Raw genomic sequence first — 15123 nt, 5'->3', positions numbered from 1 at the left:
TCGGATGCCTTGTGAGGATCAGGCGACGAGTGGCTAATCTGCCCATGCCTTTCGTTCTGCTAGCTAACGTTCAATCGCTGGAAAATAAATGGGACGAATTGAAAGCACGTATATCCTACCAACGGGAGATTAAAAACTGTAATATCTTGTGTTTCACCGAGTCGTGTCTGAACGATGACATTAAGAACATACAGCTGGGTTATACACTATCGTCAGGACAGAACAGCAGCCTCTGGTAAGACATGGGGCGGGGGCCTATGCGTTTATGTAAACAACAGCTGGTGCATGATATCTAAGGATGTCTCAAAGTTTTGCTCGCCTGAGGTAGAGTATCTCATGATAAGCTGTAGACCACACTATCTACCTAGAGAGTTTTCATTTGTATTTTTCATAGCTGTTTACATACCACCACAGACCGAGGCTGGCACTAAAACTGCACTCAATGAGCTGTATTCCGCCACAAGCGAACAGGAAAACGCTCATCCAGAGGCGGCGCTCCTAGTGGCCGGGGACTTTAATGCAGGGAAAATTAAATCAGTTTTACCTCATTTCTATCAGCATGTTAAATGTGCAACCAGAGGGAATACAAATTCTAGACCACCTTTACTCCACACACACAGAGACACGTACAAAGCTCTCCCTCACCCTCCATTTGGCAAATCTGACCATAACTCTATCCTCCTGATTCCTGCTTACAAGCAAAAATTAAAGCAAAAACCACCAGTGACTCCGTCCATAAAAAAAGTGGTCAGATGAAGCAGATGCTAAACTACAGGAATGTTTTGCTAGCACAGACTGGTATATGTTCTGGGATTCTTCCGATGGCATTGAGGAGTACACCACATCAGTCACTGGCTTTATCAATAAGTACATTGAGGACGTCGTCCCCACAGTGACTGTACGTAAATACCCCAACTAGAAGCCATGGATTACAGGCAACATTCGCACTGAGCTAAAGGGTAGAGCTGCCACTTTCAAGGAGCGGGACTCTAACCCGGAAGCTGACAAGAAATCCCGCTATGCCCTCCGACGAACCATCAAACAGGCAAAGCGTCAATACAGGAATAATATCGAATCGTACTACACCAGCTCTGACGCTGGTCGGATGTGGCAGTGTTTGCAAACTATTACAGACTACAAAAGGGAAGCACAGCCGAGAGCTGCCCAGTGACAAGAGCCTACCAGACGAGCTAAATAACTTGTATGCTCGTTTCGAGGCAAGTAACACTGAAACATAAATGAGACACCTCATAAACCGCTCCCTCTGCAACTGGATCCTGGACTTCCTGACGGGCCGCCCCCAGGTGGTAAGGGTAGGTAACAACACATCCACCACGCTGATCCTCAACACGGGGGTCCCTCAGGGGTGCGTGCTCAGTCCCCTCCTGTACTCCCTGTTCACTCATGACTGCATGGCCAGACACCATCATTAAGTTTGCTGATGACACAACAGTGGTAGGCCTGATCACCGACAACAATGAGACAGCCTATAAGAGACCTGACCGTGTGGTGCAAGGACAACAACCTCTCCCTCAATGTGATCAAGACAAAGGAGATGATTGTGGACTACAGGAAAAGGAGGACCTTGCAGGCCACCATTCTCATCAACGGGGCTGTACTGGAGCGGATTGAGAGCTTCAAGTTCCTTGGTGTCCACATCAACAACAAACTAACATGGTCCAAGCACACCAAGACAGTCGTGAAGAGGGCATGACAAAATGTATTCCCCCTCAGGAGACTGAAAAGATTTGGCATGGGTCCTCAGATCCTCAAAAGGTTTTACAGCTAAACCATCGAGAGCATCCTGACGGGTTGCATCACTGCCCGATACGGCAACTGCTCGGCCTCCGACGCAAGGCGCCACAGAGGGTAGTGCGTACGGTCCAGTACATCACCAGGTCCAAGCTTCCTGCCATCCAGGACCTCTATACCAGGCGGTGTCAAAGACCCCAGCCACCCTAGTCATAGACTGTTCTCTCTGCTACCGCATGGCAAGCAGTACCAGAGCGCCAAGTCTAGGTCCAAGAGGCTTCTAAACAGCTTCTACCCCCAAGCCATAAGACTCCTGAACAGCTACACAAATGGCCAACCAGGACTATTTGACTAAGAAGGAGAGTGATGGAGTGCTGCATCAGATGACCTGGCCTACACAGCTACACGAACTCAAACCAATTGAGATGGTTTGGGATGAGTTGGACCGCACAGTGAAGGAAAAGCAGTCAACAAGTGCTCAGCATATGTGGGAACTCCTTCATGACTGTGGAAAAGCATTCCAGATGAAAAGGATGGCTACTTTGAAGAATCTCAAATGTAAAATATTTTTTGATGTAACACTTTTTTGGTTACTACATGATTCCATATGTGTTATTTCATAGTTTTAATGTCTTCACTATTATTCTACAATGTAGAAAATTGTAAAAATAAAGAAAACATCTTGAATGAGTAGGTGTGTCCAAACTTTTGACTGGTATTGTATATACAGTACATTCGGAAAGAATTCAGACTCCTTGACTTTTTCCCACGTTGTTACGTTACAGCCTTATTCTAAAGTGGATTCAATATTTTTTTCCCTCATCAATCTACACACAATACCCTATAATAAAAAAGTGAAAAAACAAAAACACCATATTTACATAAGTATTCAGACTCTTTGTTATGAGACTCGAAATTAAACTCTTGTGCATCCTGTTTCCATTGATAATCCTTGAGATGTTTCTTCAACTTGGAGTCTACCTGTGGTACATTCAATTGATTGGACATGATTTGTAAAAGCACATACCTGTCTATATAAGGTCCCACAGGTGACAGTGCACGTCAGGCATTCGGGGTAGTGGCCAGACGGAAGCCACTCCTCAGTAAAAGGCACATAAAAGCCCCCTTGGAGTTTGCCAAAAGGCACTTAGACTCTCAGACCACGAGAAACAAGATTCTCTGGTGAAACCAAGATTGAACTCTTTGGCCTGACTGCCAAGCGTCACGTCTGGAGGAAACCTGGCACCATCTCTACTGTGAAGCATGGTGGTGGCAGCATCATGCCGTGGGGATGTTATTCGGCAGCAGGGACTGCGAGACTAGTCAGGATCGAGCGAAAGATGAACGGAGCAATGTACAGAGAGATCCTTGATGAAAACCTTCTCCAGAGTGCTCAGTACCTCAGACTGGGGCGGAGGGTAACCTTCCAACAGGACAACAACCCTAAGCACACAGGCTGTAACTTAACAAAATGTGGAAAAAGTCGAGGGGTCTGAATACATATGTCGGCTCAATCGTAAATGACCTTTACACATATATATATTCACACAACTGGTGACCGAAGTCAGCGTGCGACCGAAGTCGGCCTGCCACAAGGAGTCGCTAGAGAGTGATGGGACAAGGACATCCCGGCCTCAAGCACTGCGATGCAGTGCCGTAGACCGCTGCGCCACTCGGGAGGCCCCTTACCTTTCTATCACACAATCTGTAATGCTTCAGCAGTACAAACCTGAGAGAGAGAGATGGAGAAAAAGAGATGTAATATACTATAACATAATGATATGATTCTGTATGACAGGTAAGAGAGGAGAGAGAGACCGAGAGAGAGTAAGGAAAGAGAGAGGCGAGAGCGAGAAAGAGAGATACTCAGTATGACAGGTAAGAGAGGAGAGAGAGACCGAGAGAGAGTAAGGAAAGAGAGAGGCGAGAGCGAGAAAGAGAGATACTCAGTATGACTGGTAAGAGAGGAGAGAGAGACCGAGAGAGTAAGGAAAGAGAGATACTCAGTATGACTGGTAAGAGAGGAGAGAGAGAGATACTCAGTATGACTGGTAAGAGAGGAGAGAGAGAGATACTCAGTATGACTGGTAAGAGAGGAGAGAGAGAGATACTCAGTATGACTGGTAAGAGAGGAGAGAGAGAGATACTCAGTATGACTGGTAAGAGAGGAGAGAGAGAGATACTCAGTATGACTGGTAAGAGAGGAGAGAGATACTCAGTATGACTGGTAAGCAGCAAGGTGTCTTTATTTTGTTGCAATTTCACAAACAACAAGCTAGCATTCATGAATACATACTTCTACAAAAGCCATTCTAATATATTATTTAAAGTACTAGTGACCATAACAAATGAGGATGCAGGAGTAGTAGTAGTACTAGTATACTGTATATACTATATAAAGTAAATAGTATACTGTATAAACATAATAATAATTTGGTCGGTGCTTATAGTTGTTCTAATTAGAAATGTGTTTCTTGCATTCCCAACTACCCCTGAGACACCCTCGGAGAGTGGGGTCATGGCCAGGGTCATAATCTATATACTAGTATACTGTAGTAATACTCTAGTAGTACTAGTATACTGTCTATACTGTGTATACCATTATACTATACTCTATGTACTAGTATACTGTAGTAATACTGTTGGATTGAAAAAAATGTATATAACAAAAGATAAATAAATAAATAAGAGAAAAATAAATAGAACATAAGATAAATAAATAGAACAATTCAAATCAAAAGATGTCACACACACACACACACACACACACACACACACACACACACACACACACACACACACACACACACACACACACACACACACACACACACACACACACACACACACACACACACACACACACATATATATTGATTTATCCAGGTATAGCCTCCCTTTCATTGTTAATGGTAATAATATCCATCCATCATCATCATCATCACACAATAAATGTCAATGCATTTAAATATCAAATATATTTTCATCATATGTGTTATATTATTGCTAACGTGAACTGTAATCTCAAAGCTATAATATTTGATAATAGTAGTCGTAATAATCGTAATAATAATCAAAATACAAATCAGTACATCAGGGAATATATCGCGACAGAAAATAACAGTCATACATTTGGAGTAGAATACAGAGAAAGGGGGTGGGTGCTCGGGACATGCATCAGGGGATATTATTGGAGGAGAAAGGTTAAGCAGACCCTCTTTAATGGACAAGAGGTGCTTGAGCAGCTGTCACGCACTCATCATCGGAACACTCATGCACACAGCCATTCATACACACCAGTGGAGGCTGCAGAGGGCAGAACGGCTCATAATAATGGCTGGAGCAGAGCAAATGGTTTGGCATCATATACCAGAAAACCATGTGTATGATGTATTTGGTACCATTCCACCTATTCTGCTCCAGTCATTACCACGAGCCCGTCCTCCCCAAGTAAGGTGCCACCAACCTCCTGTGATACACACATGCATTATTTTCAGTCAAACAAAGTGGTCATGTCCCAAATAGCATCCTATTCCCTACATAGTGCACTACTTTTGACCAGGGCCCACTACCTTTGACCAGGGCCCTATCGGAGTAGGGTGCCATTTGGGACTCATCCAGTATCTAAATAATTACAGACAGTCTTTCACTTTTTACAATTCTTTTCAATATACATTATATATATATATATTTTTTTAAAGCTAGACTACTCTACTCCAGTCATTAAATAGGAGTTCTACATGCCAGGTAAATAAACCAATCACAATGCTTCACAGGAAGACCCACTGACCAATCACAAGGCTGATCCTGATTTCTTCCACAGTGTCAACGGACGCGAGTTCAAATCAATATGACATCACGCACATATGACATCACAAATAGACGACATCACACACCATCACACAGATGGACACAGACAGACATACGAATAGACAGACAGGCAGCTGTAGACTTATACAGACAGAGGTGGACAGAGGTTCAGACTGACAGTAAACATACACAGTCAGTCAGGCTGACGGACTTATCACAAAGCCCTCGAGAGAGCAGCCAAACTCACAACAGTCCATTATACTGACACAGTAGTCGGTGTAAACCTGAAGCATGCAAGTGTAACACTAAAATAACATACTGAAAAAGAGGAATCAAAACCCACACAGAGGAATTATGAATATGTCCCATTAAAGATCAATAACTGTGGTACAGACAGGAGGAGCACAGAACCCTGTTTTATTATTTTTCTATCCCTCTCTTCCCTTTCTATCTCTTTGTTCCTCCATCTCTCGCTCTCTCCTCCCCCTCTACCTGATCTCTCTCTCATCTCACCCCTATTCCACCCCCCTCTCCCTCTCCACCCTCTCTCTCCTTCAAACCCAGCCACCGCAGTATACAGCACAGCCAGGCCTGTCAGTCTCATAGCCAGTGAAGGGCAGACGCAGCGTCCTGCTGTTTCACACACGCTCTAAGTGAATTACACACACACACACACACACACACACACACACACACACACACACACACACACACACACACACACACACACACACACACACACACACACACACACACACACACACACACACACACACACACTGAGTGTATTACTTCAGCCTCCATTAGACTAACGAGAACGTTCATCCTCTGGGGACACGGAGAGATGGATGGATGGAAGAGAGAGAGATGGATGAATGGAAGAGAGAGAGATGGATGGAAGGAAGAGAGAGAGATGGATGAATGGAAGAGAGAGAGATGGATGGAAGGAAGAGAGAGAGATGGATGGATGGAGGAGAGAGAGATGGATGGATGGAAGAGAGAGATGGATGGATGGAAGAGAGATGGATGGATGGATGGAAGAGAGAGAGATGGATGGATGGATGGAAGAGAGAGAGATGGATGGAAGAGAGAGAGATGGATGGAAGAGAGAGAGATGGATGGAAGAGAGATGGATGGATGGAAGAGAGAGAGATGGATGGAAGAGAGATGGATGGATGGAAGAGAGAGAGATGGATGGATGGATGGAAGAGAGAGAGATGGATGGATGGAAGAGAGAGAGATGGATGGATGGAAGAGAGAGAGATGGATGGATGGAAGAGAGAGAGATGGATGGATGGATGGAAGAGAGAGAGAGATGGATGGATGGAAGAGAGAGAGATGGATGGAAGAGAGAGAGATGGATGGATGGAAGAGAGAGAGATGGATGGAAGAGAGAGAGATGAATGGATGAGAGAGAGATAGATGGATGAGAGAGATGGAGAGATGGAAGAGAGAGAGATGGATGGATGAGAGAGAGATAGATGGATGAGAGAGATGGAGAGATGGAAGAGAGAGATGGATGGATGGAAGAGAGAGATGGAGAGATAAGAGACAGCGAGGTGGAAGAGTGGGGAGTGGAAAGGGGAGAGAGATGTATAGGAATAGAGAGAAAGATGATGGGAGGGAGCGAGATAGGAATAGAAGAGAGAGAAGGAGGGATGGATGGAGAGGGGGATGGAGGAGCGGAACACATCAACCGTTGGTACAGAGACAACATCAGTAGTACACACACACACACAAAATATAATAATACGCACTAAAACAAACATGGGGGTTAGCTTAGCTACATATAGGTGATTGACAGAGGTATGTGAATATATGCAGACAACTGCATACACAGTTCATAAACACACTATGTATTGAAAACCAATACTAAAGCAGAGTTCAGCGATCAACAAGATGGACATGTAACATAATACATGATTACATACAGTGTAACACACACACACACACACACACACACACACACACACACACACACACACACACACACACACACACACACACACACACACACACACACACACACACACACACACACACACACACACAGAAACTGTTTCAGTGCAGTTCTTTTCTAACCCAGAACACAGGGATTTACATGGCTCCAGATTCCTAGACTAACATAACAGTTGATCAGTGGTTTTAGGTTTTACATTTGGACCCTCACAGACTCAATCCCAAATCACACTCTATTCCCTATGTAGTACTCTTCCTAGTGCACTACTTTGACCAGAGCCAAGTGGTGCACTATTTGAGACAGCAGAAGACACTACACAGAGATACAATGAACAGCACTATATAACCAGAGGGAAGGATATATGAGATCAAGACATGTGAACAGATAGACAGACAACACTAGCTGTTTTAAATAAAGATCATTTCAAATGAGCAGATCATGAAATTTGTATCAACTGGAAAATAATAAAGTTAAGTAAAAAAAAAGAAGAGTGAGGTGGGTGGGACCCAGAGGTTCAGTCGTACCACACACACACACACACACACACACACACACACACACACACACACACACACACACACACACACACACACACACACACACACACACACACACACACACACACACACACACACACACACACACACACACACACACACACACACACACACACACACACACACACACACACCTATTCAAACTCTTCATCAATGACCACCTCCTTCCATAACTCCTGTCTGATGGACCTGCTATAACCTCCGCAATGGAAACCAGAAAAAACACATTGAGTTAAATATAATAGCCTCAACATATCAAGCCTCAACATACCAAGCCTCAACATATCACATGAAGAAGACATGTAGGATAATATGGAAGGACATGGTCGGCATCTCTCTCTCTCTCCCCTCTCCTCAGAGGTCAGTGCAGCGCTCCTGCTTGCTGTAATGGTCGAACTGGCTCTTCCAATGCATCATGTAGGAGGACCAACGATGGAACTCCACCTTCCACTGACGCTCTGCCTCGTCTATGTTATCTGGGGAGGAAGAGAAAGCGAGGGAGGAGAAAGGGAGCGAGAGAGATATTATTACAAGTGAAAGACAGAGTTACCACTCTCACCCACAGATGGAATCATACACTATCAGTCACAGAGTCCTAGTCAGAGAGGAACCCAGGGTGGGAGACCCTGTTTTTCTGACCAGATGTCATAGGTTAGGGTCAGAGGATTACCAGACATGAATACTGACGAAGGAGGAGGGAATACTGAGGAAGGAGGAGGGAATACTGACAAAAGAGGGAATACTGATGAAGGAGGAGGGAATACTGAGGAAGGAGGATGGAATACTGAGGAAGGAGGAGGGAATACTGATGGAGGAGGGAATACTGATGAAGGAGGAGGGAATACTGATGAAGGCGGAGGGAATACTGGCGAAGGAGGAGGGAATACTGATGAAGGAGGAGGGAATACTGGCGAAGGAGGAGGGAATACTGATGAAGGCGGAGGGAATACTGGCGAAGGAGGAGGGAATACTGATGAAGGAGGAGGGAATACTGACGGAGGAGGGAATACTGACGAAGGCGGAGGGAATACTGAGGAAGGAGGAGGGAATACTGACGGAGGAGGAGGGAATACTGATGGAGGAGGGAATACTGATGAAGGAGGAGGGAATACTGATGAAGGCGGAGGGAATACTGGCGAAGGCGGAGGGAATACTGGCGAAGGAGGAGGGAATACTGATGAAGGAGGAGGGAATACTGATGAAGGAGGAGGGAATACTGATGAAGGAGGAGGGAATACTGACGGAGGAGGGAATACTGACGAAGGCGGAGGGAATACTGACGAAGGCGGAGGGAATACTGATGAAGGCGGGGGGAATACTGATGAAGGAGGAGGGAATACTGACGAAGGCGGAGGGAATACTGGCGAAGGAGGAGGGAATACTGATGAAGGCGGAGGGAATACTGGCGAAGGAGGAGGGAATACTGATGAAGGAGGAGGGAATACTGATGAAGGAGGAGGGAATACTGATGAAGGAGGAGGGAATACTGAGGAAGGAGGAGGGAATACTGATGCAGGAGGAGGGAATACTGACGGAGGAGGGAATACTGACGAAGGCGGAGGGAATACTGACGAAGGCGGAGGGAATACTGAGGAAGGAGGAGGGAATACTGATGAAGGAGGAAGGAATACTGAGGAAGGAGGAGGGAATACTGAGGAAGGAGGAGGGAATACTGATGAAGGAGGAGGGAATACTGATGAAGGCGGAAGGAATACTGGCGAAGGCGGAGGGAATACTGGCGAAGGAGGAAGGAATACTGATGAAGGAGAAGAGGAAATACTGATGAAGGAGGAGGGAATACTTATGAAGGAGGAGGGAATACTGAGGAAGGAGGAGGGAATACTGACGAAGGCGGAGGGAATACTGATGAAGGAGGAGGGAATACTGACGAAGGCAGAGGGAATACTGACGGAGGACGAGGGAATACTGACGAAGGCAGAGGGAATACTGACGAAGGAGGTGGGAATACTGATGAAGGAGGAGGGAATACTGATGAAGGAGGATGGAATACTGAGGAAGGAGGAGGGAATACTGAGGAAGGAGGAGGGAATACTGAGGAAGGAGGAGAGAATACTGATGAAGGAGGAGGGAATACTGATGAAGGCGGAGGGAATACTGGCGAAGGCGGAGGGAATACTGGCGAAGGAGGAGGGAATACTGATGAAGGAGGAGGGAATACTGATGAAGGAGGAGGGAATACTTATGAAGGAGGAGGGAATAATGACGGAGGAGGGAATACTGACGAAGGCGGAAGGAATACTGATGAAGGCGGGGGGAATACTGATGAAGGAGGAGGGAATACTGACGAAGGCAGAGGGAATACTGACGGAGGAGGAGGGAATACTGACGAAGGCGGAGGGAATACTGACGAAGGAGGAGGGAATACTGATGAAGGAGGAGGGAATACTGATGAAGGCGGAGGGAATACTGGCGAAGGAGGAGGGAATACTGATGAAGGCAGAGGGAATACTGGCGAAGGAGGAGGGAATACTGAGGAAGGAAGAGGGAATACTGAGGAAGGCGGAGGGAATACTGGCGAAGGCGGAGGGAATACTGAGGAAGGCGGAGGGAATACTGGCGAAGGTGGAGGGAATACTGGCGAAGGAGGAGGGAATACTGAGGAAGGAGGAGGGAATACTGAGGAAGGAAGAGGGAATACTGAGGAAGGCGGAGGGAATACTGAGGAAGGCGGAGGGAATACTGATGAAGGTGGAGGGAATACTGACGAAGGCGGAGGGAATACTGACGAAGCCAGAGGGAATACTGACGAAGGAGGAGGGAATACTGATGAAGGCGGAGGGAATACTGGCGAAGGCGGAGGGAATACTGACGAAAGCAGAGGGAATACTGGCGAAGGAGGAGGGAATACTGATGAAGGCGTAGGGAATACTGGCGAAGGAGGAGGGAATACTAAGGAAGGAAGAGGGAAGGAAGGGGAGATTAAATATAAGAGTTATAAATTAAAGATGATAGTTTGCGATAGTTTGACTATGATTGGTGTTAAAACAATTCTAATTAAATTATTAAATGAAATCATACTCTACCTTAACCACAATGTATTTAAAAATGCATTGGTTTGTTATGAAAAATAATGCTATTAAACATTCGCTTTTAAAGTATAACTTTTTAATGTATATAAACAAGGTGCATATAAATGTAACAATTCAAAACAAATACAATCTGAACAACATAATCATAGAATATTGCACCATTTCAAAGAAAAATAAATAACAATGTGCAAAACTGCAGCATGCCACTTAAAACATTAAACTGGTCCCTCTTTTCTTTCTCTTCTTTGTTGCCATGTTACAACCAGCAGCACACAGCAATGCTGACCATATTTTGCTTTTATGAGAGATTTGCATTCAGAAATGCAAGCTGCCTCACTTTCGAGGGGCTGATGCGGTTTCTTCTCTCAGTAATTATTTGTCCCGTTTTCGAGAAGACCCTCTCAGAGGGAACGGATGTGGCCACTATGCAGAGTCTCCCTGTCATAACTTTAGTAAGCCGTGGGTAGACAAGAGGCCTTGTTCTTCCACCAGCTCAGAGGATCTGCAGATCTTTGGAGGAGGGGCTCCTCCAAATAGGACCGGACCTCCATTATGGCATCTGCTGAGGGATTCCTTCATGCTGCATCCCCAGTTGCTCTCTCGTCAAACAGCATCCAAACAGCAGACGTTTGTGGCACTACTGCTGGTGCCTCTGCTCCATCTGATCCCTCTTCTTCCTGTTGCCCTGGTGCCTGAGCCAGCTGACTGCTGGGGCTGTCCCTCCCTCTTCTTCCTGGTGCCCTGGTGCCTGAGCCAGCTGACTGCTGGGGCTGTCCCTCCCTCTTCTTCCTGGTGCCCTGGTGCCTGAGCCAGCTGACTGCTGGGGCTGTCCCTCCCTCTTCTTCCTGGTGCCCTGGTGCCTGAGCCAGCTGACTGCTGGGGCTGTCCCTCCCTCTTCTTCCTGTTGCCCTGGTGCCTGAGCCAGCTGACTGCTGGGGCTGTCCCTCCCTCTTCTTCCTGGTGCCCTGGTGCCTGAGCCAGCTGACTGCTGGGGCTGTCCCTCCCTCTTCTTCCTGGTGCCCTGGTGCCTGAGCCAGCTGACTGCTGGGGCTGTCCCTCCCTCTTCTTCCTGGTGCCCTGGTGCCTGAGCCAGCTGACTGCTGGGGCTGTCCCTCCCTCTTCTTCCTGGTGCCCTGGTGCCCTGGTGCCTGAGCCAGCTGACTGCTGGGGCTGTCCCTCCCTCTTCTTCCTGGTGCCCTGGTGCCTGAGCCAGCTGACTGCTGGGGCTGTCCCTCCCTCTTCTTCCTGGTGCCCTGGTGCCTGAGCCAGCTGACTGCTGGGGCTGTCCCTCCCTCTTCTTCCTGGTGCCCTGGTGCCTGAGGCAGCTGACTGCTGGGGCTGTTCCTTCCCTGCTGCTGAGGTTATTCTTTGAAGAGCCTCATCAATCGCTTTGGCATCACTGAAGGCTAACTTCTTACACCTGGGGTCAAATGCAGCAGTTTCTGATAGCACGTGATTATATTCCATTCAGTGGAACTTTCTGTCCATTGATGAACATAGGGTGTCCATCAACTCTGTCACATGTCCTGTGGTTACATTTGCTTCTCTCTGGCGGCTGGCTGTGATTCGCTACAGACGAATGAAAGTTCATTTCAGTTGCCTCTTCGTTAATTTTCCTGCCCCCTCAATAAAACGTTATGTGAAAAAGTAGATTTTCAGCCCGGGCCTAATGCGTTTAAAAAAGACCACATTTTTCACAACTTTTTGTTCAACTTCTGTAAGTGCCTCTACTCTACTGCTCTATGCCACTACGCAAATGCAATGATATGCAATGCTTTACAATAAAAGTGATTTATTTTGCTCGTGCGTTCTGGTACCTCAGAACTCCTCAGGTCACCCCCCTCTCACACTCACTTTTTGTGCCCCACCTCCCGATTGACAAATTAACCACTGGATGCAACATCTGGTTCCCAAGAATGTGTGCATGGCATTTAGATTCCGGAACTACCCTAAAATCTATGACATCATTGTCCTATACTTCTTCATCCAATCTGACTCTGGGTCAGTTTAGCAGGGAGGGGATTAGCTATAGTTCGCAATACTGACCATGAACAAAGTTCCACTGCAAAAACCAAACAATCTACACCATCTCACCCCTCACTCGCCCCTTCTCTCTCACTGTCTCTCCTCCCGCCCCCCTCCCCTCCTGTCTCAGTTCATTTTATAGTTCTGTCAGTCAGTTGAGTATTTTTCTCTGTAAAAGACAGTTAGCTGCACAGAGCTCCCTCAGAATACTCATTAACCCTCTGTATAAATCAGTTGAATATATACTTGCAGCCCAATAATTAATTCAATAGTGAATATGCGTGTGTAACCCCCTTACCGGTGATATTGAGGAGGCGTGGCAGAAAGCGGTTCCAGAATGCACACAGCTGGTTCCGCAGGCCCTTGTGGATCTTCAGAGATTCTGTGTTCAGCCCCACGTGTTTTTGCTCACTGTTGGTGAACTGCGGCCACCTCTGCCTGCTATCCACACTGCCGTCAAAATTGATGTTGGGGTTACTGGAGAGAGAGGTAGAAGGAAGGAGTCAGAGAGAGAGGAAGAAAGATATGTCCCCTTTTTCTCTCTCTCTCTCTCTCTCTCTCTCGCTCTCCCCCTTTCTTTCTTTCTTTCTTTCTTTCTTTCTTTCTTTCTTTCTTTCTTTCTTTCTATCCCCACCTCTCTTTCTCTCTCTCTCCCCCTCTCTTTCTCTCTCTCCCCCTCTCTTTCTCTCTCTCCCCCCTCTCTTTCTCTCTCCCCCCTCTTTCTTGCTCTCTCCCCCCTCTTTCTTGCTCTCTCCCCCCTCTCTCGCTCTCTCCCCCCTCTCTTTCTCTCTCTCTCCCTCTCTTTATTCGCCCGCTCTCTCTCTCTCTCTCTCTCTCTCTCTCTCTCTCTCTCTCTCTCTCTCTCTCTCTCTCTCTCTCTCTCTCTCTCTGTCTATCCCACCCACCCTCTCTCTCTCTCTCTATTACCCGGTGCGTGCGAAGTTAGCCCAGTATCTCATCATGCGTCGGCTCAGTTTCTCCTCCTCGGCTGTGTAGTTGAGTCTCTTCTCCAGTGGCATGCCGAACACAAACTCTATCTCGTAACCATGGATAACGCCCATCCACCCAGGCCACGCCAGGTTAGACGCACGGTGGTCAAACAGGTACAGGTACACTCCACCTATAGAGTTTGGGGTAGAGCATACAATAAAATAGGACACCAGAATGAATCCCTGACCAAGATGGCTGCCTAGAGCTATGCAGGTCTATGACATCAACCACTCTGGTGTATTATACTTTATATCTGTAACAGGCAAAGGTACACTCCACCTGGGATCAATGGAGGTATAGGAGAGGCAATGGTAGAGCATGGTGCTTGTAACACCAGAGTAGTGGGTTTGATTCCTGGTACCACTCATTCGTCAAATGTATGCACGCATGGCTGTAAGTCGCTTTGGATAAAAGCGTCTGATAAATGGCATATATTATATTATAACACAGGACTTTGAGTTAGACTTTTTGTTTGAACAACATCAATTACATTATGAGTGAAATAGTTTTCCTTACAAAAAATTGCAATTTAGTATGTTAAAAACCAGCTTTCTGTGTTGGAATGAAGTGGGCGTATAGATACACACAGCGAGGCGTGGCTTAACGTGACCACGCCCCCGAGGAGGGTAAAGACACAGGTTACTCCCTTCACTCCCATGTTAAATTTCTCAGGTTACTCCCTTCACTCCCATGTTAAATTTCTCAGGTTACTCCCTTCACTCCCATGTTAAATTTCTCAGGTTACTCCCTTCACTCCCATGTTAAATTTCTCAGGTTACTCCCTTCACTCCCATGTTAAATTTATTAGGTTACTCCCTTCACTCCCATGTTCAATTTAGCAGGCCAGTATAATGTGACAGCTTTACTGTCAGTGTTAACAGGTCAGTATAATGTGACAGCTTTACTGTCAGTGTTAGCAGGCCAGTATAATGTGACAGCTTTACTGTCAGTGTTAACAGGTCAGTATAATGTGACAGCT

At 46.4% G+C, this 15123-nt stretch overlaps 1 protein-coding gene across 2 annotated transcripts in view; it reads right to left on the bottom strand.

Annotated features, from left to right (window-relative positions):
• Window positions 1-3973: 3973 nt before the first annotated feature.
• LOC139561158 (acetylcholinesterase-like) overlaps window positions 3974-15123 on the bottom strand; it is a 64420-nt gene continuing 53270 nt past the window's right edge. For both annotated transcript variants that reach the window (XM_071378066.1, XM_071378067.1), the window contains exons 9-11: window positions 14082-14274; window positions 13453-13631; window positions 3974-8555 (exon numbers count right to left, since the gene is read on the bottom strand). In XM_071378066.1, the coding sequence (XP_071234167.1) occupies window positions 8434-8555; window positions 13453-13631; window positions 14082-14274 (494 nt within the window). In that variant the 3' untranslated portion in view covers window positions 3974-8433. The remainder of the gene's footprint in view (window positions 8556-13452; window positions 13632-14081; window positions 14275-15123) is intronic.

Source organism: Salvelinus alpinus, chromosome 31, assembly GCF_045679555.1.
Source record: "Salvelinus alpinus chromosome 31, SLU_Salpinus.1, whole genome shotgun sequence".
In the NCBI taxonomy this organism is placed as follows: Eukaryota; Metazoa; Chordata; class Actinopteri; order Salmoniformes; family Salmonidae; genus Salvelinus; species Salvelinus alpinus.
This window is presented reverse-complemented; position numbering and strand designations above follow the sequence as displayed.